At 40.8% G+C, this 24,909-nt stretch overlaps 1 protein-coding gene across 1 annotated transcript in view; it reads left to right on the top strand.

Moving 5' to 3' along the window:
• Positions 1-7,760: 7,760 nt before the first annotated feature.
• DMXL1 (Dmx like 1) overlaps positions 7,761-24,909 on the top strand; it is a 145,815-nt gene continuing 128,666 nt past the window's right edge. Inside the window, exon 1 of the mRNA XM_084629263.1 lies at positions 7,761-8,019. Coding sequence (XP_084485389.1) covers positions 7,933-8,019 — 87 coding nt within the window. The 5' untranslated portion in view covers positions 7,761-7,932. The remainder of the gene's footprint in view (positions 8,020-24,909) is intronic.

Raw genomic sequence — 24,909 nt, forward strand, 5'->3', positions numbered from 1 at the left:
AATCTCCATATGGAGGTATGCAGATGGTTCTGTCAAGGATGAGAAAGAGGGATTGGAGGTAGGAGGGAATGAGACTGGAGTGCATAGCACTTTGGTTATTCTGGACTGCAGGACAGTTCTATAGGGAGCTATCAGTTAGAGCTCATGGCCTGGCATATTAGAAACTTTCACTGAGAGAAGGACTGGTAGCCAGGCCACTTATATACAGACCTTTAACAGTATAGTTGTCATGTACTAAACATGCCAAATAAAATGCTAGCTTCTTTCAGAGCTGTTTGTGTGTCATTCACGTAAATGAGTTTGTTCCAGTTAAGGAATGACTCATTAAAATAATGTTCATTATTAACTACAGATTACAAATATTCAGCATTGTGCATGCATAAATAAAAATAATTAACAAAGGTATTCACTTCCTACTGTACTAACCTCAAGAACATTATCATCATTTTGTGGTCTTCTTTTTTTAGAAATAGTTTTGATTACAAAATAGAAGATGATTATTTCAAATTCTCATCTGACTTTCTTTTCCTGACACATTCTTTCTGAACTGCTAGTAGAAGCTCATCTTCAACCTCAAGTGAAATGTACTAATGAAAAACTTACATGAAAGTAACAGACTTTGTACTGCTTTTAAAGTTGTTACTAACTTCCTGAATCAGTCATCTTCTGTTCTCTGAAGAGGGTTTTTGTTTTGTTTTTCAAAGTCTGAGCAAAAACAGCATAGATATTTTTAACAGCAAAGCAATGTATAAAGTACACTTTTTTCTAAGTATTAAAAGAAATTGTGTGGGTTTTTTTGTACTGGCTGTAGCATCAAACTGGCAAGAGCAAAGAATTTAAATTTGGCAGAGTCCAATAATAAATTCCTGAATTAATAAACAATACTAATATGTAGCATTTATAGTGATTTACATCTTCAAAATGCAGTATTTGCAATGTATTGCTATCAAACATAAAAATAAACTTATTTTTTTAGTGCACTAAGCAGATATAACTCTAAATATGTACAGGGAGCACATCTATTGAATAAGATTATTCCAATTTTCAGACAATAACAGCACTTTAAAGTGTTCCAGTTGTAAACATGCCATTTAGTATTCCAGTTAGGTCTAGATCAGGGGTCTCAAACACGCAGCCCACGGGGTTTTTTCATGCGGCCCACCAAGCTCCCCGCGCCCCCCTGCCTACCCCATGGTGCCGCGAGCCCCGCGCTGCTCCCTGAAGTGCCCGGAACCATATTCCTGCAGCCCCGGGGGTGGGGGAGGCAGAAGGCTCCGTGCATTGCACCCTCCTCCAGGTACCTCCCCCACAGGTCCCATTGGCTGGGAACGGGGAACCATGGCCAATGGGAGCTTCGGGGAGGTACCTGGAGGAGCGGCAAGAGCAGCACGTGGAGCCTTTTGCGCCCTGTCCCTCAGGGACGTGGTTCTGGCTGCTTCCTGGAGCAGAGCAGAGTGGCATGGGGCCAGGGCAGGCAGGCAGTGAGGAAGGGGAAGGGGTGGGAAGAGGCAGGGCAGGGGCGGGGCCTCATGGAAGGGGTGGAGTGGGGGCGGGGGCAGCAAGGGGGGATGTCAGTGATGCAGCCCTTGGGCCAATGGACTGGTCCTCATGTGGTCCTCGTGATCATTTGAGTTTCAGACCCCTGATCTAGATTAATAAAGCAACTGTTAATAAATCTAACCCTTGTTTCATTCTTGTGTTCTGATATCCTGACTTCTTCTCTTTCTAAAATTAAATACTTGTGAGTGGAAGATAGGATTATTTTGCATGAGCACCATTATCCCACAGCACATCGTGTTGTCAATCATATATGTGTCACACATCTGTAGTGAACAGAGTTTAAAGAACTATGGTGACATGATTACCACACCTTTAATGTCTGGAAGATTCTGGGTTGTCTGAGTTCAAAAGATTTATCAGTTGATATCAGCTGAAGCTGGAGTTGGTTTGAGACTGAACCCAGGAATTAAGTGGGGTTGATGTAATTTGTAAAGAAGGACCTTTTCTAATGATATTTTTTGTTTTTTACTGTTTTGTTGTTCTGATCCAATTAAAGTCAGTGTAGTACATTACAAAACTTACTGGTTTCTGGAGCCATAATAAAATCACTAGTGCTGAGGATGAGATCATTTTGGTGGGATTAATTGACAGGACATTTTTGATGGGATCTTTGTGATGGAATTCTTTCAGAAACAACAGAGTGATCAGTGTGACAGCCATGAAGGAAACATCTCTAAAAGAAAGGAGGAGAAAGAAAGGAAAAAAATAATCATGCATGAAAAAATGAACTATTTCCACTTTGATGAAAAAGGGTAAAGATTTTTAAGATTATGTACAAAGACTTCAGCAGTATTTGTTTTCAGTGATATTGAAAAGTCACTATTTTCCCCCCTAACACTTCTTAGGAAAGGGATATTTGCATTCTCAAAAGATGTATGTGTTCCGTTTAAAAACTAGGTGATATTAACTGGGGGGTATTGACTTAGATGCTTAAAGAACTATAAACCCCCAACAAACTTGAACTCCTGAAAAAGGAACTCATTCTGGAAGGAATAATGGATATAACTTTGGTGTTTTGAGTCCAGCGAGAGGAAAGTATGGCAGTGTGAGAGAATACCTCTACCTACACATCATATAAAGGAAGGAAAAGCCAGCCTAGATGGAAAAATGGCAAGTGTCTCTGGAACTAGGAAGAGATCAGAAAGTGGGAGGGATTCTTGTTTTGGTTGCTTTGCAATGTTACATTAACCAGATCAGTAGTTTGTTTTGTTTAGAACATAAGAATGGCCATACTGGGTCAGGCGAATGGTCCATCTAGCCCAGTATCCTGTCTTCCCCCAGTGGCTGGTGCCAGATGCTTCCGAGGGAATGAACAGAACATGCCAATTTATCATGCAGTATTCAAGTATTCAGTATCCAAGTGGACGTACCATGGATTTATATAGTGGCATTACATGTTCTGCCTTATCTATTCTTTTTCAAAAGGATCTTAATCTGTTAGCTTTTTTTGACTGCTGCTGCACATTGAGTAGATGTTTTCAGAGAACTAGCCACAGTCACTCCAATATCTTTCTTGAGTGGTAACATTTAGTTGACCTCACCATTTTGTATTTATAGTTGGGATTAAGTTTCTAATGTGCATTACTTAGCATTTATCAATATTGACTTTCATCTGACATTTTCTTGATGAGTCACCCAGTTTTGCGAGATCCCTTTGTAACTCTTTGCAGTCAGCTTTGGACTTAACTATCTTGAGTAATTTTGTATCATCTGCAAACTTTGTCACCTTGCTGTTTACCCCATTTGCCCAGATCATTTATGAATATGTTGAACAGCATTGGTCTTAGTACAGATCCTTGGCAGGCCCTACTATTTACCTGTCTCCACTGTGAAAACTGACCAGTTATTCCTAACCTTTGTTTCCTATCTTTTAACCAATTACTGATCCATGAGTTGATCTTTCCTCTTATCCCAGGATTCCTTACTTTGCTTAAGAGCCTTTGGTGCGGGACTTTCTTGTCCACATGTTTGCTGAAACCCTCAATGAATCCTAACAGATTTGTGAGATATGATTTCCTTGTACAAAAGTTGTGTTGACTCTTCCCCAACATATCATGTTCATCTATGTGTCTGATAATTCTGTTTACTATAGTTTCAACCAGTTTGCCTGGTACTGAAGTCAGGCTTCCCATCCTGTAATTACCAGGATTGCCTAAAAAGAATGGCTTATGCATGGGAATCTCCCTCTCATTCTCTGCAATGAAGACGGATGCACAGAATTAATTTAGCTTCTCTGCAATGGCCTTATTTTCCTTGTGTTTAAATGAGGTGAAGTGCAGGAGCTGGGTAAAAAGAGATGATATGTAAGCTGGGCTTCTTTTGCCACAGAGGGGAAATAATACAACAAAAGGAGTAATTTTTCCTCCAACAGCATTTTTGCCCAGCTGTGTGAATAGGGAAGGATCTGTTATACAAATTGCGCCTGTCCATAATAAGACGCTTGTTACTTAAACCACTCCCCAGAACTCTTTGTTGTGAAGAACAAGACTGAAATACTCCATGTTAGATTAAACAGAACAGAAATAATGTGAGCATGAGAATGGAAACTGATACAGGAGCTACAGTATCTGAAGAACACATGCAAAAATTGCTAACATAACAGTAGGAGAAATTAAAGCTGTGTTGAAAAACTAATCAAGGGGAGATGATAGTATAAGGATATCTGTAGGTACATCAAGTATGAAAGCGTATGTTTGCCATTGCCACTAAATGTACAGAGAAAAAGGGTCCTTTACTAATTGGCAGAAACTGGAGAACCATGCATTACATAACAGATTTTGTGTCAAATTTGGAGAAAAACAGAGATCTGTTTGGTTGTTTCTTTTTTAATACAGACAAGGTTTTAGTAAAAGGTATAATAATACTACTGTTGAGATTGGTAGTGATTATAAATTCACCATAAGTAGGTGGCCTCCCCCAACCTATTTTAATATTTACTCAGTGTTGCCAATTCTCATGATTTTGTCATGATTCTCATGATAATTATCGTGGCCCTTAAAGCCCGAACTTCTGGAGTCAAGTGGATATGTGATGATATATGATGATTTCAGCCTTCATTCTTAAAGATAAAGTAGGGCTTTTCCATTTATCGCAGTTAATGCCTGTGATGAACTGAAAACCAAATTAACATGTTAATTTTTTTAACTGTGTTAATTGCATACTTCTGGGCTGGGAGAGAGGCATCGACTGTGGAGGGACCTGAATGTGTGCGGTCAGGCACAGTAACCCAATCCGCCTCCAGAGGGTGAGAAGAGGAGAGCAGAGAAGAGGAAGTGGTTCCCAGCCTGGCTCCGGTGAGAAGTAGGGATCCTGGCCATGCAATGCCCCATTGACCCCACCCAGTCCCTCGTTCCATGCCATGCCTCATTACCGATGGCTGGCCCCTTGCTCTGAGGACCAACACCCCACCCCTCTGCACCATGCCCCATCGCTCCTGATCAGCCCCTCGCTCCAGGGGGTACCCCATAGAAAACAGGGGCCTGGTGAACTCAGCCTCCCTGCACCAACCTCTCCTCCCCTGCCACATGCCAAGTCCCTGAGGTAAAATCCACCCTCTGTTGCAAACAAGGGCTCACTCAGCTGAAGGGAACCCACCTAGCTCAGTAAAAGGAGGCGAGCCTGGTGAGCCCAGTACGAGAAATCAGCCTTCCAGAAGCAGAGCAAGACTCCTCCCTCACCATCATGCTTCATTGCTTGCTTCCCCCTGAACACTGAATGCAGGTTTCTAAGATGAAACTCTCTTCCTTTTTGGAAAGTATGCAAGTCTGGGAAGCTTAGAAACCCAACCCAACAGGAGTAGCATCAAGAATCCACCCTTCTCCTGCACAACTCACACCCCTCCCCCTTCAGAATACTGACTTTCTGAGATAAAAAAATCCTTCCCCTTCCATAAGCCACGACTCCTCTACAGAAGGAAGAAGAAGTAGGCCTGAGTACACTTGTAGGCTCTAAAGTTTTACATTGTTTTATTTTTGAGTGAAGTTCTATAAAAAAATAGTACTACATTTGTAAGTTCAACTTTCATGATAACGATTGCACTACATTACGTGTATGAGGTGAATTGAAATACCATTCTTTTGTTTCTTTTTTACAGTGCAAATATTTGTAATAAAAAATAATAATATAAAGCGAGCAGTGAATACTTTGTATGTTGTGTTGCAATTGAAATCAATATATTTGAAAACGTAGAAAACATCCAAAAATATTTAAATAAATAGTATTCTATTATTAACAGTGGGATTAAAACTGCGATTAATCGCGATTAATTTTTTTCATCACTTGACAGCCCTAAGAAAAAGTAAGTTTCTAGCCTTCATGGCTGCGGCGAAAGCTTCAAAATGTGACCCTTGTGCACTCTAAAGGCTCAGAAAGCAGGAGAAAATAAAAAGAACAACAAATCTACTATCTTTATGTAATCTTATGATTTTTGGTGAGCCTGATTTAGGATTTTTGAACATTTGGTGTAGTCAATACTGTTTACTTATATGGGGAATGTGAGATTGGTGTACATGAACACCATTACTCACAGCACCTACTGCAAACCAGGCATACTTTACATGTGCTCTAGTGTTTTTATGGTCTTCTATTGGTTGGTATAGACAGGTGCCCTGTGACAGAATGCACCCCTGTATTCACACCCTACACATTATTGTACTAATTTTTGTACAAGGCATGCCTTGTGATGTATCATTTGAAAACTCATAATTTGCTGATTAGTAATATTATGGTAAAATGCATGTAGCAATATGATGTTTAAACTTATGAACATAAGCTGAAATCATGATGTTTCCCAGATAAGTCTGGGGCGTAGCTAAAAAACACACCGCTGATTGACATAAGTTTCACCAGCACAACTGCTCAGCACTATGTCAGTAGGAGAGGCGCTCCTACCAACATAGCTAACATTGCTCGTTGGGAGTGGTTTAATTATGCTGACAGGAGAGCTCTGTCCTGCTGGCAAAGAGTGGCTACACGGGAGACCTTACAGCGGCACAGCTGTAGTGGTTCAACTGTGCGCTGTAAAGTCTGTAGTGTAGACATGGCCTAAACCAGTTTATAAAAGATAAAGGGCAAACAGATGCCCCAGCCAGGTGTCAACAAACTGATGCACCATCACCTATCAAGTGGCCGTTCTTTGTCAAGTAAGGGGGAGGGGCAAGGAGATCTACATCTTGGAACAGAAGCAGCATGAGGTCTCATTCCTCCGCCAGACCCTGTCTGTTGATTGTCAACTGGAAATACTTTTTCAAAGAGGGACTGACACTATAAAAAGGAGGGGCAAACACCCCAGGACAACCCTCTCTCGCTCTCTCTGCCCATCTCTTTTTCACACTTGCTATCTGGTTACCCTAGACACAGGAAGCATTTTCCCCCATTTATATCCCTCCAATAGTTCCAGGGCCCTTCTAGCAGACGCGGAGCTTTCAGTGTGTGGCACATGGAACGAGAGAGACTTCAGAGGTTTGGAAGTGGGTTTTCTAATAACTCTTAACAGCACAGCAACAGCCGCCACTGACAGAGATAAAAAGAAAAGGAGGACTTGTGGCACCTTAGAGACTAACAGCGGATGCCTCCGATGAAGTGAGCTGTAGCTCAGGAAAGCTCATGCTCAAATACATTGGTTAGTCTCTAAGGTGCCACAAGTACTCCTTTTCTTTTTGCGAATACAGACTAACACGGCTGCTACTCTGAAACCTGACAGAGATACTTTCAAATCGCGCCCTCTGGTTAACCCCTCCCCCCCCAGGCTGGGTCAATCCGCACGGGAAAAACACCGATGCGGCAACGCCACCGCCACTGCGCTTGTTAACCGCACAAGCGAGCGCGCCCCGCTGTGACGCTCCCGTTCCATCCCCTTAACGTCGCCCTCGGGTGCCCACTCGCAGCTCTGGCGGAACAGCGACAGCAGCATCAAAATCTCTAGTGAGCATGCGTTCACACCCCATCCATACTTCCCTGGACAACCAGCCTCCCCCGACGTTCCTTTCTCCGTAAGTTTACTTCCACGCACGCGCAGAGAACACCTTCCGCCGCACATCCAGTCTCTGGGTAGGGCTGGCACATTCGCCGCTACAGGAAAGCCTATGACGTCACATAGAGCAGAGTCTCGCGATATTTCGTTTTTGTTCTGTTCCGCTGGTGCCGGCGGAGGCGGTGAGCACGGTGGAAGGGGGGCTGCGTTTGTGACCCGCCCTGCGGGGAGGCGGGGTTGTGAGGCCCCGCCCCGAGCTATGTGCCACCGCCTTCGCCGCTTGCAGGACCGAGAGCGGCCGAGCGGCTGTGGAGCCTTCGCTGCCGCCCCGGCGGCCGGACCGTGAGCCTGGCGCCCGGACGCCTGCAGTGAGGCCAGCCGGGCCCCGCGTTCTCTGCGCCATGAATCTGCACCAGGTGCTGACCGGCGCCGTGAACCCCGGGGACAACTGCTTCTCCGTGGGGAGCCTCCACGAGCAGCCGCTCACGGTGAGTCCCGGGCCGGGCTGCCCAGCTGTCCCGAGCCACCCGCTGGCGGGGCCTCTGCAGTCTGCCGGGCAGCCCCCCGCGTGCCCAGGGCTACTCCCGGGTGCTGACCGCCCCCCCCCCCGGGCCCAGGGGCCCCCGCTTCCCACTCGCTCCGTCCTGTCCTCCCGCTGGGGACGAGACTCCTCTTCTCCCGGCCCCGTCCGTCCTGCACCCACACAGGGTGGCCTGAACTAGCCGGGAACCAGGTCGCTAGCTGGTTGCGTCCGGGAGGGGTGGGATTGGCATGGGCTGGTTCAGGTGCACGGGGGACACATGACACGAGAGGCGGGGGAGCAGCGCAGCGCAGCTGATGAGATCAAAGTGCTGCGAAAGTGTGATGAGTAGGGACGCTTCATTTCTTGCGCTTCTGTTGCGGCTGTTAATATTATCGTACAATAGCGCACACCCACGGTGTGCTAGGCACTGTCCACGTACACACGCAGGATGACACACTACATAGTTTAAGGCCTGTAGTACACCTGTTCAGAACTCGTATTGGGGGGAGAAGTATCCACACCCTTTTTAAGATCATAGTTAATGATGCTTGTGGTGAAAAAGCTATAAGCAATAAATATATATAAATGTGAGCAATGGCATGTTAAAATACATGTAACATAGTGTCTTTCAAGTGTCTTTTCAGTTTGCAAGGGTAAGTATGTGGTGCCTTAAGAAAATGAATCTACATGTTAGATTTCATAAATGTCACCTTGAAAACATGAGTAAAATATTTTAAAGTCCTTACACTGACATAAGCTAACAGTTGAGTTTTATTTCATTTTGAGTAGATGACACTAATGGCAAGTGAGCACTACAGCGCTACATCGGTGCAGTTGCACATCTGTAGTGCATCTGGTGAAGACTTGTTATGCTGACAGGAGAGCCCTCTCCCGTGGTCATAATTACTCCATCTTGGCGAGAAGTAGAAGCTGTGTTGTTTGGGAGAGCGTCTCGCTGACATAGAGCCAGTGTGGACAGTGTGAAATTTGCATCACTCGGGGGTGCGCGTGAGGCTTTTTCACATCACTGAGCGAGTAAATTAGATTGACTTAAGCATTAGTCTAACACGGCTATCCCTTTGATACTTAGGCATTAGTGTAGACCTGCCCTAAGAGATATATTAGAGGTCCTTGAGAGTGGCAAAGAAAAAAACCCTTGAAGATAGAGCTATTTTTAGCACATTTAAAGTTCAGAAAGGCACTTTTTTGTTTGTTTGTTTTTGCTGCATAGTAACTCTGAATTATGTTCTAAAATCTTGATGTTAAAGCTAATATTTCTGAACTTCCTGTTTGTATGCACCCTGCTGCTGGGAAGTAACTGTGCATAGCACTTTAAGTACATATTAGGCTTCTGTACAGTTTTTAATTTTTGTTCATAAGAAGGATTTTTCTCTTTTATCCTTTCACTCTCCAAAGCCCACTATTCTACCCTCCCTTTGTTGAGTGGAGTGACTAGTTTTATATGAGTTTTGTTTGTCTTTAAACTTGAATAAGTATTCTCATCATAATAGACTATGGAGTTCAAAAGACTCAATCTTCAGTCTAAATGTAAACTATTCTCTTCTATTTCTCTTCTCTCCCTGGTTTGGCTCCCTCTTTCTTGGGGTGCCTCATCAGCTGAGTATCTTATCCTCATTCTTTTCCTATCTTTTCACATGAAATGATGCTGTGGTATTGTTGTTGTGCTTAAGTCTTTGTCTGGATGAAATTGTCAGGAACCTAGTCAGTTTTGCTTGGTACACAGTGTATCAGAAGGGGCCCAAAGTAGAATTTAGCAGATTTGTCAGTTTTGCTCTGGAGCAGCAGCACCCAAGATAGTGCTATAAACTGTGGGATATCTTCAGTCTTGCACCCAGTTTAACTTACTGCCTAATTTGTTGAACGATTGCTAGACTCATTTTTAATCTTTGTTTGTGGATACTCGGCACACTCCTGTGCTCCTTTGCTGAGTTTTTTAACAACGACAACATTGGAAAACAAAATACTTGTTCACTATCTGACACCGTGATCATCCTGCAAGGAGTTCCATCTGGGAGGCCTCTATTGAAGTAATGCGGGCTCCATGTCATCACAGGAATTTTCCTGAGTAGTTGCAGATTCAGAACTGCAAGTTGCTGCTCAAAAGAGGAAGTAATCAGAATAAAGCTTTGTTATAGACAGTCAGCTCAATCAATTTGGGGGGGAAAAAAAAGTTAAAAGTAGCTTACAGTACTACACCTGCTTTTGGATCCAACTTTCAGATTTCCATATTTGTTTAAATGTTTCTCTACCTATTGTGCTGTGTGCGACTCACAAGCAGCATGAAACTGTACGTGAAAAACAGTGTAATTTCCTTTACAGCAAAGTGACATTAATTGTGTAAAGTAAAGAAGCGAGACAAATAGAGAATTATCTTATCTTTTAATTATACTAAAGTTTAGATCTGTCTTGTAATAACATTAGGTTCCTTTTTTAAAACTTCAGGTTATCAGGATCACTTCCATAGAATGACTGCTGAGCAATTCTGTCCAGTATTGCAGCCTGTCTGATTAGAAGAGTGTGTAGAACTCTATAATGACCTGGAAGTGGTAGCTTTCTCTTGAGAGGGAGGAATATGCCAAACAGTACTGTTTTGAGTAATACTACCTTGAGAGACCTTTATTTACAAGAGCAGTTTTGACACAAATATAATCATAGGAATTCCTATATGTGCATTAAATCTTTTATATATTTGTGGTGTGCAGGAAAGCATATTACTAATGGAATTTTTAGCCAGTAGTCTCAAACCCCGAGAACAAAAATGTCCTTCATTGACTTTGGGGGGGGGGGGGGGATGTTGTGGTGGTTCTCATGATGTACAACTTAATCAGATTTCTCCACACCTATTTGAACAAGCACAAAAAAGGTACTGTAAATAAGCTGAGTTGAGTTGATCCCACTAGTTACTTTTCTACAAAGAAATGTCTTATCTTTCAATTGATGTATAAGGGTTGGAATGTAGCCATTCTTCTATGCTTAGTTAGGTCACTACCAGTTAGTGCTTATACCATGATCACTAAGAAATGAAGAGTTAAATGTGTGGGAGGTATGAAGCTTTACTTGAATTTTTAATTAACCATTGGAAGTTTTTAAAATGGCTGCAAATAGAAGTAGCTCACAAATGCTATTTTTTTTGTACAAATTGTGTTTAGTCCATAGACAGTGTTCTTCTAACCCTTCCACTCTACCCCAAAAAAATCTTCATGTTAACTGTCAAAATAGAACTAAAAGACTACCTATGTTGTTTAGAAGAGATTTCAGGAAAATGGCCTTGGTGATAATACAGAAGCATAAATTCTAGTCAGCCTCAAGTTTGGACCTCCATCATACTAGCAGTACAGAAACAATATTGTAGTTGTGACTCAAACACCTGGACCCCCCTGATGGATTATACTCTAGTTCATGGGTTCTCAATACAAGTCTTCCTCGACTTGTATCCGCCTAGTGTTAGTGATTCAAAACCTAGTAAGTTCTACTGAACATGAATTTCTGAGCACTTTTGTTTTTCAGTTGTCTTGCATGTGATAAGTGAGAATATGTGCACCTTAGAACATGCTGTTTGCTGATGACTTGGTGATATATGCAGAAGATTAAGACTGTAAGCCAACTTTGAACAGTGGCAACATAGTTTTGAGCAGGCTGGACTTCACTTTAGTCATACCAACATTCACTCTATGAGAACTGAAGGAGGACTCAGCATAAAAGATATCACGGGGAGAAAGAGAATTTAAATATCTAGAATCAGTGGTTACTGACAATGGTGCCCTCCAGAATGATGCCTGGCATCGTACTAAAGTTGCTCGGTGCAAATGGTAGGAGCTGACCCAAGTTCTTTATGATAACTTTATTGGCATCTTTTTAAGAGTGGTCAAATCACAGTTTTATACAATCGTAATGTACAGAACAGGGAGTTGGCCAGCCACTAGAAAAGTAATGGGTATGTTGTCCAAATGAAGCTGTTGAGATGGTTGGAGACTGTGATAGAAAACGAAATGATGTAAAGGATCTAATAAAGGTTGCTCCAATTGAAGACAAGTTGAGGGAGGCTATGCTACGTGGATATGGGCATATCCGGCGGAGACCTGAGAGCTATGTTGGTAAGATGTCTGTTGCAGTGATCTTCCCCTGGTTGTCTTCTGTCAATGACCAAAGTCTTGGTATATGGACTGGATATCAGTGGACATTGGAGAGACCAGACTGCATTACAGCCTAGAATTCTATCATGAATTTTGGAAGAAGGCTATAAAAGTTACTGACCTAAAATAAGGAAGTGGCAAGAAAGGAGACAACTTGTGAAGCCTAATGTATATTTGCTATTTTTAGCTTCGGTACACTTAAGATGAGAATTGAGTACTAGAATACAGAGAGTATATATTATCATTGTTACTACTAATTCTCTGTTGTTTTAGAGCAGGAGTTCTCAAACTTGGGGTTGGGACCCCTCATGGGGTCTCAAGGTTATTACATGGGGGGTCACGAGCTGTCAGCCTCCACCCCAAATCCTGTTTTGCCTCCAGCTTTTGTAATAGTGTAAAATATATTAAAAAGTGTTTTTAATTTATAAGGGGGGATCACATTCAGAGGCTTGCTCTGTGAAAGGGGTCATCAGTAAAAAAAAGTTTGAGAGCTACTGTTTTAGAGCCCACGAGTATGTAAGCCAACAAGTAAGGCACTTCACCGAAATGCTACCTACTTGGCTTTTTCTCACATCTACAGTTTAAAGCAACTTGACCTGTAAGTTTACGTATTACCTCCCACAATTGTTGTGGATGCTACTTTAATATCTGAAGCATTGTTCAAGGTGTTGCCTCAAATTGTGTAATCAATACAGTCACCGCTGTCTTTGTTGAATGGCTTTGCAGATGTTTGTTTACTTATTTCTGCTTTCATGACTCTTACAGTCCTTTAAAAATATTTATACTGTGCTAACTCCTACTTTTGTGTAGTGAGTTTACAGTTGTTGACTCTACAATGTTTAAAAATAGTTTAAACTAGAGTTTGGAGGAACTTCGGAAGTTCTAATGGTCATTACGAAATTTCAGGGAAGTATAAAGAGCAGATGACTTGGTAATATGCATATTATATATTTCTCTACTCTAATGCTGGTACTTTACTGGAGAAGAAACTTCTCTTCCATTATGTTTTCTCTTAATTATTGGAATGGTCACTTAAAGAAAATATTGTTGGTGTGGCTCCATTTATTTAGTCATTTCTTTCAAAGATATATTTTTACAAACTTGTTTATTAAAGTTAAGATGTCAGGTTTAAAATGTAATACATTTTGGAGGAAAGAGTATACTGCAGCAATTAATACAATCTCATGAAATATTTTTTTATCACTAGAAAAAGAGAGGTAATAAATACTGCAAGGTAAATGTTTACTTTCTTGCCTGACATTGGGTGTGAGCAGAAAAACATAAAATAAAAAATGTACACGTAATTACCGTATGGTTGAGGAGAACCGTTTAATAAATAGCCTTGCCTGAAATCTGTCCAATAGTTCTTCATCATGACTGAGCTTTGGAACATTAATATTATCTTTTTTTATGTTTTTGTAATTGTGGGACAGGGAATTTTTTAAACTTTCTTCCATACTTGGACTCATCTGTGGTGCAGGACAAGAGACAATTTTTAAGGTTAATTTTGTTCAGCCCAACAAAAATAGGTACTTCATGCCGTTTGAAAGCGCAATCAATAGGGGAATTCTGGTATAAAGCTTTGTTCCTAGTTCAAGTACAGTATATTTTAAAATCTTTACACTTTTACCTGCAATACCTTTTCAGTACACTTCGGGGTTTCTTTTGGGGGGAAAAAAAAAGGGTGTGTGTGTAGGGAGGAGAATCCTCCTCAAAGATATGTACAGTATAGTTGTAGTCTGGTAATTAAGGCAGTTTTATTTTACATGCATGTAAAAAATACTTGTAAAAACTCTTTTTATAAAAGATAGCATATATACAATGGTTTGGCTTGGCATAAAGTTTCTGGTTGAGATTCTCTTGGGAATAACCTGCCTAACTCGTTGCTTGTCACGCAAAGTTACTCGTCAGTCCCATACATGTGCAGGAAAGGGGCCTTTTATTTTATGCACCATATTTCCTGATTTAGCATAAGAAATTTATTGCTTTATTAGATTAAATTTTTTATGTGCAAGTTCAGGGTTATAATTTTAAAAAAAAATTTCCTGCACATAATTCTCCCCTCTTACAGATATGTGAATGCACCAATAGAAGATTTATTTTCTTATGTTTAAGGAGTTACTTAGGTAAAGTTTCCACTTCAAAGAAAACAAAAAGAATTTTGTAGCAGTTAAATTATTGGCTGTAATAGCTTCTGATAACAGTTCTGTAAAATTGCCTTAGTGTTATCTTCAAAGGAAAACATTTGCTAATCCTCTCTCAAGAAATTTAGGATGCAGGGATAAAATAGCTGGAAGTTGGATAAGAAGCAAATAGAAAGGAGGTGAAAATCCAATACCAGATGCAAATTCATTTTTTTCAGTCTTAGGTGCACAGAAAGATGTATAATTTTCTAAATCCAGATATGTGGTGGCAAGGCATCAGCTAGTAAAATCCTTGTTTCCATAGTTCTGACTGGTTTTACCCTGTTTGCTTTTGTTCATTGGTTTTAAAAACATTGTTTAACAAACATACCAGGAGCATGATAATATCAACAATATCTGCTTGTTTCATTGAACAGACTACTCCACAAATAACCTGGGACATTTTAGTCTTTAAAGGTGAATTGAAAGGCTTTACACCTGCCAAAACTACAGTTAAAGGCTCTCTTTCCACTACAGAGACGTCGCTAACACTTAGACCTAGTTTATACTAGAAGAACCTTACTGGGATAGTCCTGCTTGTTCAGACACATGTTATACTGGCAAAAGATTGTACGGAACTGCATTCTTTATAGTATTTCAGGTGTTTATGAAGTTATTGGCTATGGTATGTGAAATGGTGAGCCCTGAACTCAGTTCTTGGCATGGAAGTCGAGGAGAAACTACCAACAACCGGTGATTCCTGTTCTTGGCTACAAAAGTTATCTTTTATGAAAACAATCAGTTGCAGACCCATAAGTACAAAAATGTGACAAGGTATGAACTGAATGATCCAGTTGAGGAACTAATTCACAAATGCAGGTAAAGTTGGGTGCATAAAAAGTGAGTGTTTGGGAGATACTTTAGTATTCTCGTAAATACAACTAAGTCTCAAGAATACAGAGAACAGAAGATGAGGACTTGCAGCCAGAAGGAGGGCCGGAGACTCAAACCAACACCAGGAAGAAGCAGGGCTACGTGATTGGCTACCAACAGACAGACCTGTCACCAGAGCTGATATGTAGAACAGAAGAGTGTGCTTTCTGCTAGGAGCTAAGATACGGGATGTGGACCTGAGGCTGAAGACGATCCCAATGGGAGCAGGAAAGAATCCACTCATTATCCTTCATGTGGGAACAAATGATACTACTAGATTTTCACTAGAACGCATTAAGGTAGACTGGGCCATGCTGGGGAAGACACTTAACAAAATAGAGGTTAAGGTGATCTTCAGTGGAATTCTGCCTGTCCATAGAGGTGGAGAATGAAAGTGAGACAAGATTATGATGATCAGAAGATGACTCAGGCAGCACCACTTAGCCTCCATTTTGTTGTGGGATGTTTGACCATTGGGAGGCATTCACGGACAGAAGACTGTTCTCATGGGATGGATCCCTCTTGAGTAGTGAGGGAAATAGACTTTTGGGATGGAGGATGTCATACTTGATTTAAAAAAAGCTTTAAACTAGGAATTTGGGGGAGATGATGGTAGGGAGATGCTCATGTACTCTCTATGCCTGATCCTAATACTGAGCAGGAGGATAATCAAGAAAGAGAGGATACAGCAATGGAGAAAGGAACAGCAGAGGATAGGAGAATGGACATCAAGAGGAAAGATGGCATCATTGGTATTGGCATTGAGAGTATAATGACTGTACCTAATCCAGTGAGGAATCTGGGGAAAGCCAGGCAGAAACAACTAAGATGTCAATAGGCCAATGAAAGGAGCCTGGGTAACAAAATGGAGGAACTAGATCTACTCCTGCAGGAAGTAAAACCAGATGATACAGGGATAACAGAAATATGGTGTAGTAGTAGTTATGACTAGGCTACATGTATTGAACAGTATGTTCTGTTCAGGAAAGACAGAAATGAAGGTAAAGGTGGTGAAGTAGCATTGTATGTTAATGATGAGGTAGACTGTAAAGAAATTAGAAGTGATGGAATGGATAAGACAGAGTCTGGGTCAACATCGCTTTGGGGAAGAAAGCTACCACAGGCTCCCCTGGGATAGTGCTTGGGGTATGCTACAGAGCCCCAGGATCCAACTTGGATATGGATAGACAGCTCTTCAACATTTTTAATTAAATAAATACTACTGGGAATTGTTTGGTTATGGGAGACTTTAACTTCCCAGATATAGATTGGAGGACAAGTGCTACTAATAATAGTAGGGCCCAGATTTTCCTGGATGGGATAGCTGAACCAACAAGAGGTGAATAGCATTTTAGATCTAGTATTGTTGAGTAGAGAGGACCTCATAGAAGAATTGGTTATAGGGGACAGCCTTGTTTTGAGTGATCATGCACTAATTCAATTTAAACTAAATGGAAGGATAAACAAAAATAGGTCTGCAATTAGGGGGTCCTTGATTTCAAAAAAGCAAACTTTAAAAAAATAAGGGAATTAAGGAAGTGGACAGGACTGAAGAACTCAAGGATCTGAATGTGGAGGAGGCTTGGAATTGGTTTAAATCAAAGATGCAGAAGCTAATGTGAAGCCTGCATCCCAAGCAAGTGGATAAAATTTGTAGGGAAGAGTTGCAGACCACACTGGATGACCAAGCATCTCAGACAGGTCATTAAGAGAGTGCCTACAGGGAATGAAAGATGGAATGGATCAGCAAGGAAAAAAACCTCTTGAAAGTCAGAAAATGAGAACTGCCAAAACCCAAGCAGAGTTGGACCTTGCAAAGGAAGTTAAAATCAATACTAAAAGGTTCTATAGTCTTTTAGAAAACAAGGAAAGAAGTGGGACTGCTAAGCACTGGGGGTAGGGGGGAGATAAACAATAATCTAGGCATGGCTGAACACCTAAACAAATACTTTGGATCAGTTTTTAATAAGGGTACTGAGTTTTTAATAAGGGTACTGAGCTTACGGGTGGTGGCAGAGGGGCTAATGAAAATAAGGATGTTGAAGCTAAACTGAAACAGCTTACTGAGATCAAATTTGGGGGCTTGGATAATCACCATCCAAGAATATTAAAGGAAATAGCACATGAAATTGCAAGCCTAATAGTAGCAATTTTTAATGATCTGTAAACTCAGGGGTCACATCCTATGACTGGAGAATTGCTACAATAGTCCTTTTTAAGAAAAGGAAAAAAAGTGATCCGTGAAACTACAGGCCAGTGAGTTTGACCTCAATTGTATGCAAGCTTTTGGAACAAATTTTGAAAGAGAAAGTAGTTAAGGATATAGAGCTGAACGGTAATTGGGATAAAATAGAACATGGCTTTACAAAAGGTAGATTGTGCCAGACCAACCTGATCTTCTTTGAGAGGATAACTGATTTTTTTAGATCCAATCTATCTGGATTTCAGAAAGCCATTTTATACTATTCCCTATGAGAAATTATTAATTAAATTCGAGAAGATTAGGATTAATATGAGAATTGAAAGGTAGGTAAGGAATTGGTTAAAGTGAGGCTACACCTGGTCATACTGAAAGGTGATCTGTCAGGCTGGACTGAGGTTGCTCGTGAAGGTTCTCAGGGATCGGTCTTAAGACCAATCTTAGTTAACATTTTCATTAATGACCTTGGCACAAAAAGTGGAAGTGTGCTAATAAAACTTGTGGATGACAAAGTTGGGAGGTGTTGTCCATATGAAGGAGAACCGAAATATTCTACAAGAATTTCTGGACGACCTTGAAAACTGTAGTAATAGAAATGGGATGAAATTTAATAGTGCAAAATGTGAGGTCATGCATTTAGGGACTAACAACAAGAAGTTTTGCTATAAGCTAAGGACTTAGTGACAGGAGGAGAAAGACCTGGGTGTATTGGTTAGTTGCAAGAGGACTGTGAGCTATAAATGTGATATGGCTGTGAAAAAAGCTAATGGAATCCTAGGATGCATCAAGCGAGATATTTCCAATAGAGATAGGGCAGTGTTAATACCATTATACAAGGCACTGGTGAGACCTCATCTGGAATGCTTTGCGCTGTTCTGGTCTCACATGTTTAAGAACAATGAATTCAAACTGGAATAGGTGCAGAAAACCTGCCTTATGAGAGGAGACTCAAAGAGCTTGGCTTGTTTAGCCTAACAAAATGATGGCTGAGGGGAGATATGATTGCTTTCTATAAATACATCAGAGGGATAAATACCAGGGAGGGAGAGGAGGAGTTTAAAAGATAAGGGCCAGCGTTGACATAAGAACAAGTAGTATAAATTGGCTATCAACATGTTTAGGCTTGTAATTAGATCAATGTTTCTAATCATCAGAGGAGTCAAGTTCTGGAATAGCCTTCCAAGGGGCAAAAACCTACCTGACTTCAAGACTGAACTTGATAAGTTTATGGAGGGGATGGTAGGATGAGACTGACCACAGTGGCATGTGGTCCATCTGCAACTGCTAGTAGTGAATATCCCCAATGGCCAGAGATGGAACACTAGATAGAGAGGGGTCTGAGTTACTACAGAGAATTCTTTCCCAGGTGTGTGGCTGGTGGGTCTTGCTGACATATTCAAGGTCTAGTTTATCATTTTTGGGGTTAGAAAGGAATTTTTCCCCAGAAAGATTGGCAGAGACCCTGGGCTTTTTTCACCTTCCTCTGTAGCATGGGGTATGGGTTTAGACTAGAATAAATGATAGATTCTCTGTAACTTGGAGTCTTCAAATTGTGATTTGAGGATTTCAATAACTCAGCCAAACATTAGGAGTCTATAACAGGAGTAGGTGGGCAAGGTTCTGTGGCTTACAACGTGCAGGAGGTCAGACTATATGATCATGATGGTCACTTCTGTTCGTAAAGTCTGAGTAATATTTCTAGATTACATTCCATATATATATGCTGACATAGTTGCTTCCTCTTTGGAAAACTGTATGAAAACTTTATGCTTATTTGTAATCTGTGATTTACAAATTACCCCATCACTTCACTGTGATAATTATTATTATAACCCCAGAAAAATGTATCCGGGATCTAGTTGTTTTTGTTTGGGGGCCTTTGTGTGATAGCATAACACAATCAGGATTGAGGCTTTGTGGTGGGTGTTATACAGATGTACAGTCCTGCCATTAAGAGCTTCTATCAAGACTGAGTCAAGTTGTGGGTCTAGAAGAGAAGGAAAGGGAGAAACGTTGCAATAAAAGGAATGTGAAGTTATGCATACTTATTACGTATCTATTTGTAAATTATAAGTAGACTAGAGATACTAAAGTCTCTTCAGGCCACCTGCTAGTGTCAGCAGCAAGGTCCTGCAGCTAGCCTTCTTACCTGCTAGCTTAACACCCCTCCCACCCCCAAGAAGTCTAACAAGCAAACCTGGGCCCCAGTTGGGCCACCTGATTGGCTAAACTGCCCAATTGGCTCAGAGGATCAGCAGACTTGCTCTTAAGACCAACAAAAGAAGCAGAGTGCTGATTGCTCAAAGCATTCATCCAGGATCACGATAGCCTTGGCCCCTGGAATTCCTCACTCCAGGTAACCTAGCTCTGACACTCAGCTCCAATTTCAGACTACCAGTTCCTGCTCTTACTACTAGGCATAAGTGCCCACATTCCGGTCTTTGACAGCTAACCATCATCAAGTGGTACTTTACTGTAGTACTCAGAGTTAAAAGCCAGAAGGGAGCACTAAATCATCTAGTCTAACATCCTGTATATCACAGGCTGCTAACATCACCCAGCATGCACATGTTAAAGCCGGTATTGTTTCACTTGTTAAAGGATTACAACCCCCAGGAGAGGGTTTGTCATTTTAGAGGTATGTGTTGAAAAGGGACTTAAAAGGAAGGTATAATAGCTGCTTAATGGAGGGATTTGGTAAGTCTTCCATGCTTCAGCATGTCTTCAGACCTTGTTCCATATACACTTGTCAAAGAAGCCACTCTCCATCTCCCAGTATATTGCCGTATTTGGCAGAGTGGAAAAGGATGAAGCAGTAAGATGCAACAGTGGATAGGTGGTAATAGAGCCTGCTGCAGTTCCACTTGCACAACAGTTTCCCTTACCGTCCTAATGCACACATTCACTGTTTTTACACACAATCATCCCCCTTCTGCTTCCCATCCCCACGGTCACCACAGGCACTTACCTTCTTTGCTTATTTTTCGTATCCGTGATCTTCCAAAGATGGAGGTCTGAACAAGATCACTCCTAGGTGAGTGTTTTTTAAAAATGGGGGGAATTTTTCTTTTCTCACCACTCATGTAAAAAGTTTTCAACCAAGTTTGAAAACGTTTAGTTGGAGAATAGTTTATCCATTCGGAATGCTGCTGCAAAGATCATTTTCCTAGCCTATCACATATGAGCCCCCCTTTTTTTTCATCTTTCCACTGGCTTCCCCTTCTCTCTCACACCAAACATAAGCTACTTGTTTTCACTTCAAAGGCTGTTCATGGCTTATGCCTGCATTACCTATCATTGCTTATTTACTATTGAGATGTCAACTCCTGCTGGCCAATGGGTGCTAGAAAGAGGCGCATCGAGAGCAACTTTAGGTGCATTTTCACAGCAATGGAAAAAAGGCACATCCCTGATACCAGGGCAAACTTCAAGTCCCTGTTCCAAAGCACAAAGGCAATAGAGCTTCTGACATCCATTTGGTTGAGAAATGTTTTAGATGGGCAAAACTTATTTTTTTCACTCTCATTCTGAATGGTGGCTAAACATATCCGAAAAAATTAAGTCTGAGGCAAGCAACCAGCATAAATATAAATCAGCCGAAATGTTCTTTGCATTCCTTTTTTGTACATTCTTACGGTTAAAGTACAGAACTATCTGTTAGTCTATTAGATGTCTTAAAGTATGCTCTTTGTCACATCTACATAACCAAATGTGGGTCTTCATTCTTTTACTGCAGTTCTTGAGACAGACAAGACCTATGGGTTACTGACACATGAGTAGGGTCTGTTCATCGGGAGATAGGGTTGTTTTGCTTCCAGCAGCCTTAGACTTGTTCTAAAGTCCCTCAAGTTTTTGTCACTTCTGGTGCTACGATTTCTCTTTTAATTTGGCTCTTTTGAGGTACAGGAATGTCATCCAGTCAGATTGACGTGGGAAGACAAAACAAAGCATGAGGCAGAAGATGCTTCTGAGCGGTGTTCTTCCAAAAGTGCATAGAAGATTATTTCTGCTTGTCTGGGACAAATTCCTCTTAAATGTGCTCTAGTCTCTCCTTTCAGGTGTTCATTTCAACCTGTTAACAAGGAGCAACATTGGAAGTAATCTTTTATGCTAAGCAATATTCTAAGGGGAGGCAAGTTTAAGCCACCTCATGTTACTGTCAGCACTGCATTAGTCAGCGCTTTTAGAAAGTACATACAGCACTCCACTGCAGCTTTCACTTGACTAGATCAGCATCGCACTCCCTGCTTTCAGATAAACGTTGTTGAGTGCAGAGTCGTTCAGTACTACAGATAACCCTCTTGGGGCAGGTGACGAGTACTGCCAATCAACCAGACTACTGCATAACCGTAGCTCCTCAAAACAGGTTTTGTCAAACTGAGACAGCAATAGTAAAGGAACATGAGAGGCCTGTCACCAGCAGAGCTCCCCTGTATGTGTCTGTTAGTCAAGGGGCCAAAGACCAGAGTACTCCTGCCTACACATTTGGCACCGTCAGCTTTGTGGTTAGTCAGACTCTTGGGTATGAATACTGCCCCATCAGCTTCTCTGTACAACAACCAAATAGTAGGGTCTTCCAAGAGCTGACAAGCTGAAGATTTTTCTCTGTATGTTAATTGGCAACAGCTTTCTGAAGGCTTTGTCAGCCACTAATTCTTTGGGATCAGCCATCTTTGGCTAGGCGCATTCATGTCAATATAGGGCTTACTCCTACTGTGAGGCTAGCAGAAAGCTTCAAATGTGTGGTATGTGCCAATCAGTGTAAATTTTGAATGGCAGAGAAAGTACATTGACCTCGGTCTTACACTGAACGCTATTCTAAAGATGCACTTAAACATTATATTTGATTCTCAATAATAATTAGGGCTGTCCAGTGATTTAAAAAAAAAAGTAATCATGATTAATTGCACTGTTAATAATACCATTTATTTAAATTTTTTGGATGTTTTCTACGTTTTCAAATATTGATTTCAGTTTCAACACCGAATACAAAGTGTACAGTGCTCACTTTATATTTTTGATTACAAGTATTTGCACTGTTTAAAAAAAAGCAAAATAATAGTGTTTTTCAGTTCACCTAATACAAGTACTATAGTGCAATCTCTTTATCATGAAAGTTGAACTTACAAATGTAGAATTATGTACAAAAACCCTGGATTTATTAAAAAATAAAACAAGGTAAAATTTTAGAGCGTGCAAGTCCACTCGGTCCAATCGCTGACAAACAAGTTTGTTTACATTTGCAGGAGATAATGCTGCCCACTTCTTGTTTACAATGTTGTCTGAAAATGAGAACACGTGTTCTCACGGCACTATTGTAGCTGGAGTCGCAAGATATTTGTGCCAGATGCACTAAAGATTCATATGTCTCGTCATGCTTCAACCACCATTCCATGGGATGTGCGTCCAGTCCATGCTGATGACAGGTTCTGCTCTATAACAATCACAAGTAGTGTGGATCCGACGTATGTTCATTTTCAGAGTCAGATGCTACTAGCTGAAGGTTGATTTTCTTTTTTGGTGATTTGGGTTCTGTAGTTTCCTCATCAGAGTGTTGCTCTTCTAAGACTTCTGAAAGCATGTTCCACACCTCGTCTGTCTCAGATTTTGGAAGGCACTTCAGATTCTTAAATCTTGGGTCAAGTGCTGTAGCTATCTTTAGAAATCTCACATTGGTACCTTCTTTGAATTTTGTCAAATCTGCAGTGAAAGTGTTCTTAAAATGAATAACGTGCTGGATCATCATCCGAGACTGCTATCACATGAAATATATGGCAGAATGTGGGTAAAACAGAGCAGGGGTCCTACGATTCTCCCCCGAGGAGTTCAGTCACAAATTTAATTAATGCTTTATTTTTTTAACAAGCATCAGCATGGAGCATGTCCTCTGGAATGGTGCCCGAAGCATGAAGGGGCATACAAATGTTTAGAATATCTGGCACGTAAATACCTTGGAATGCTGGCTACAAAAGTGCCAGGCAAATGCCTGTTCTCACTTTCTGGGTGACATTATAAATAAGAATCCAGCAGCATTATCTCCTGTAAATGTAAGCAAAGTTGTTTTGTCTTAGTGATTTGGCTGAACAAGAAGTAGGACTGAGTGGACTCATAGGCTTTTAAGTTTTACAGTGTTTTGTGTTTGACTGCAGTTATGTAACCAAAAAAAAATCTACATTTGTAAATTGCACTTCCATGACAAAGATTGCAAAACAGTACTTGTATGAGGTGCATTGAAAAATACTATTTCTTTTATCATTTTTTCAATGCAAATATTTGTAATAAAAATATATACTTTGATTTCAATTACAACACAGAATACAATATATATGAAAATGTAGAAAAACATCCAAAATATTAAATTTCAGTTGGTATTTTACTGTTTAACAGTGCAATTAAACTGTGATTAATCACGATTAATTTTTTGGAGTTAATTGCATGAGTTAGCTGCGATTAATCAACAACCCTAATAAGCTAAGGAACGTGGGAGCATAGTGGTAAGACAGTGGTGCATCTACAGTTCGCAGAAAGGATAAGAAATCAGGGTCATGTTGCTTCGTGTCATATGCAGTTGAAGTGGAGAAAGGACATTGCTCGTGAGAGTACCTATAATATGGGACTAAGAGGAGGAGCTTTGTAAAGTTGTATCTATAAAACAGTAGAGTAGAACCCTGTATATCCGACCCTCCATTATCTTGCTCTCCGTATTAACTGAACAACCAGCGTATGTAAGTCCAGAAGCAGGCGGTCTCTCCTGTGGCCGCTAGATAGCACTGCAGCCTCATACTTTCCCATTCTCCAGATTATCTGATTTTTTTTATTACTGTTCTGGTCCTGGTCCCAGTTAGATCAGATAAATGGGATTCTGTGGTGGTTATATCCAGCATGAATTGATGATGATCATGAAACTTCCATACTAAAGTCATCTCCATAACTCCAGTTCTCTTCACCAAAATCAAGCATGGCATATTACTAGAAATGTGAAAGGGGCATAGTGGTTGAATATAGAGGGATTATTGGTGAATAAACAGGATGGCAAGCAAACCTAGGATGAGTATTCACCTAGAATCAGAGTTAATAGTTTATACAACCTTAACTAAGTTTTCCAACTTCTAGATTTTGAGGAGTATTTACAAACACTATGTGAAATTGTTGTGGACTGTTGCATTTTATTTCTGTCAAGGCACATTGTACTGTGATTAGATAGAATGACAACATATGTTCATGCTTGATTCAAATCAGCCAGCAGATCTTTATGCCAGTAGAACTAATTTCTGCCTAACTTCTGATGATCTTATTGTTCCCAGGGAATAACTGAAAATTAAAATTTTCCAAAACATAGTCAAGTTACAGGTTCTTTTAGGGGCCAGTAAAATGACCTGACAATTTCTACCTCAATAGTCTGAGAACATTACAAATAGATCTTATTTCAAAAATCAAAAGGGCCT

The sequence above is a fragment of the Lepidochelys olivacea genome, assembly GCF_965140295.1.
Source record: "Lepidochelys olivacea isolate rLepOli2 genome assembly, chromosome: 5".
NCBI lineage: Eukaryota > Metazoa > Chordata > Testudines > Cheloniidae > Lepidochelys > Lepidochelys olivacea.